Below are 2,406 nucleotides of genomic sequence, written 5' to 3' on the forward strand. Positions count from 1 at the left end.
AGGGTCAGAGAAAAAGAGGAAGACCCCCAACGAGATGGATCAGCCAGGTGGCATCATTGATGGACTCAAGTGAGGCAGTGGTAGTGAGGTTGGCCCAGGATCGACCATTGTTTCGTTCTGCTGTGCATGGGGTCACTATGAGTCGGTTCCGACTCAATGGCACCTGACAACAACAGTTGTAATCTTTATGGACGCAGACTGTCACATCCATCGTGGAACAACTGGTGGTTTCAAACCATTAGCCTTTTGATTAGCAACTGAACACTTTAAGCAAGCCACCACCAGTTCACCAAAAACTCAGTAAAATATTATTATTTTTAAAGCAACAATGCAATGTGGTACTGGTGGATGGACAGACATATAGATCAGTGGAACAGATTAGAGAAGCTTGGAAAAGCTTAAATCTGCCCAAGTGAATTTTGAGAGAAGTAATTCCAGGGTGGAAGGGTAGGTTTTTCCATCAAACGGTGCTGAAGCCATTGGTTAGCTACAGGCTAAAAGATGAACACCAACCTAGCTCTCAAACCTTATAAACATTAATCTAAGATGATAACATACTTGAATGTAAAATATAAAAGAATAAAACTTTTAGGAAAAAAATAGGAGAAAATCTTTTGTAAAAGGAAAAAATGGTTAAATTGTATGTTAACAAAACTTTTCCTCTGTGGAAAAACCCCACTAAGACAATAAAAAGACAGTATAGACTGGGAGAAAATACTTGTAAATTATAGATCCAACAAATCAGAAAGTCAAAGCTTAAGAGAGGTAACTGTTTTCCCAAGGTCCGAGGCAGGCAGGTGACCTGCCTTAATTCCACTCATTGTAATTGCTTCAAAAGGAACTTTTGTTCTCCATCGTTTAAAGAGCCAAGATCAGAAACTCACATGTCCCACTCCCAGTCTTGGAAAGGGGTCACCTTGGCATACACTCTCCAACCTTATTTCCCACAGTACTCTTGGAAAATACAGCCCCACATGTTAGGAAGGGGTATTGCTAACCAAGGAGACATCTTGGCCCGTTTCTTCTCTTACAGCTCTGCAGAAGGGCTCAGATCTGGAAAAAGCCGTGGCCACCACTGCTCTGGTTTTCAGAAATGCTTCAGACCCTGATGGCAGACTCGGAAAAGCTAAAGCCAAAAACCTGCTTCACTCTCAATTCAGGAATTTCATAGAGGTAAGGAAATTAACATGCATGAAGGTTGCCCCATACCGAAACAACATCAGCTCAAGGCCACCTGTGTGTTGTTTTGCAGGTGCTTACTGGGCACCTACCAATACCAGGCAGTGAGGTCAGCACTGTTGTTGTTAGGTGCCGCTCAGTCATAGTGACCTTATGCATAAGAGAATGAAACAATGTCCAGTCCTGTGCCACTAGTATCAGTATAATGAACAACTAACAAGCCAACAGAATAATCAGATGTACTGAGAAATAATTAGAAATATTCAAAGAACTACAAATGAGTATGCCGTGGAAGAGTACCACAGAGGGGCTCTCTTGCAAGAGGTAATCCAGGAAGGAGTTCTGTAAAGTTAAATTATAAGCTGATATCTGAAGAATGGGGAGCATTGTGGCTCCATATGATAAGCATTGGACTACAAACCATATAGTCCAGGGTTCAAAACCACCAGCCACTCTGTGGGAGAAAGAAGAGGCTTTCTGCTCTCTATGAGACTTAAAACCTCAGAAACCCTCTGAGTCAGAACCGACGGATGTCACTTAACAGCAAGAACAATCTGAAAAATGTGCAGGAGGTAGCAAGGCAAGGGGATGGAGGGTAAGGGTGAGGACAATTGCAGGCCAAGCAGGGAGATGGCATGGCAAAGGCCCAGAGGCATGCCAAAGATCTAAAATTTCAGTATTGGCAAGGAGAAAATGGAACTCGGAATTGGTGGGAGAAAGGACGAAAGTCACATTTTACAGAGGAATAGCCTGAAGGCAAGCAGAAGTCACAAACTATTTTTCCATCCAGGACTAACAGATAACACATGGGCTGCAGTGTGGACCACAGACTAAGGCAAAGAAAACAGGGGAAAGGGATTAATTATGAGGAAGTAATCCACATAAGGGAGTCCTGGTGTGGCTGCAAAGCAGTTTGAACTGCAAGGTTGGCATTTCAAACTCACCAGCTGCTCCTTGGAAACTCTATACAGGTCCCTATGGGTCAGAACGAACTCAATGGCACTTCACAACAACAACAAATCCATATAAAAGATGATGATGGCTTCTAGCTATTGTTGTTACTATTATTATTTGTTATTTTGTATATTGTTATTCCAGTTATTATTGTTGTTATTATTCTATGCACACCAGATTCTGGTATGCATAGAATGCTTATGAGTAGGAAATTCTATGAAATGAAATTCTATGCCCAGTCCGGACTTTCACCATCCTCACAACTGTAGTTAC

The 2,406-nt window shown here is 42.1% G+C and overlaps 1 protein-coding gene across 1 annotated transcript in view; it reads left to right on the plus strand.

Moving 5' to 3' along the window:
• SNTN (sentan, cilia apical structure protein) overlaps nt 1-2,406 on the plus strand; it is a 24,692-nt gene that overhangs the window by 17,161 nt on the left and 5,125 nt on the right. Inside the window, exon 3 of the mRNA XM_006862102.1 lies at nt 1,034-1,173. Within this exon, the coding sequence (XP_006862164.1) occupies nt 1,034-1,173 (140 nt within the window). The remainder of the gene's footprint in view (nt 1-1,033; nt 1,174-2,406) is intronic.

This window comes from Chrysochloris asiatica, unplaced genomic scaffold (assembly GCF_000296735.1).
Source record: "Chrysochloris asiatica unplaced genomic scaffold, ChrAsi1.0 scaffold00046, whole genome shotgun sequence".
Taxonomy (NCBI): Eukaryota; Metazoa; Chordata; class Mammalia; order Afrosoricida; family Chrysochloridae; genus Chrysochloris; species Chrysochloris asiatica.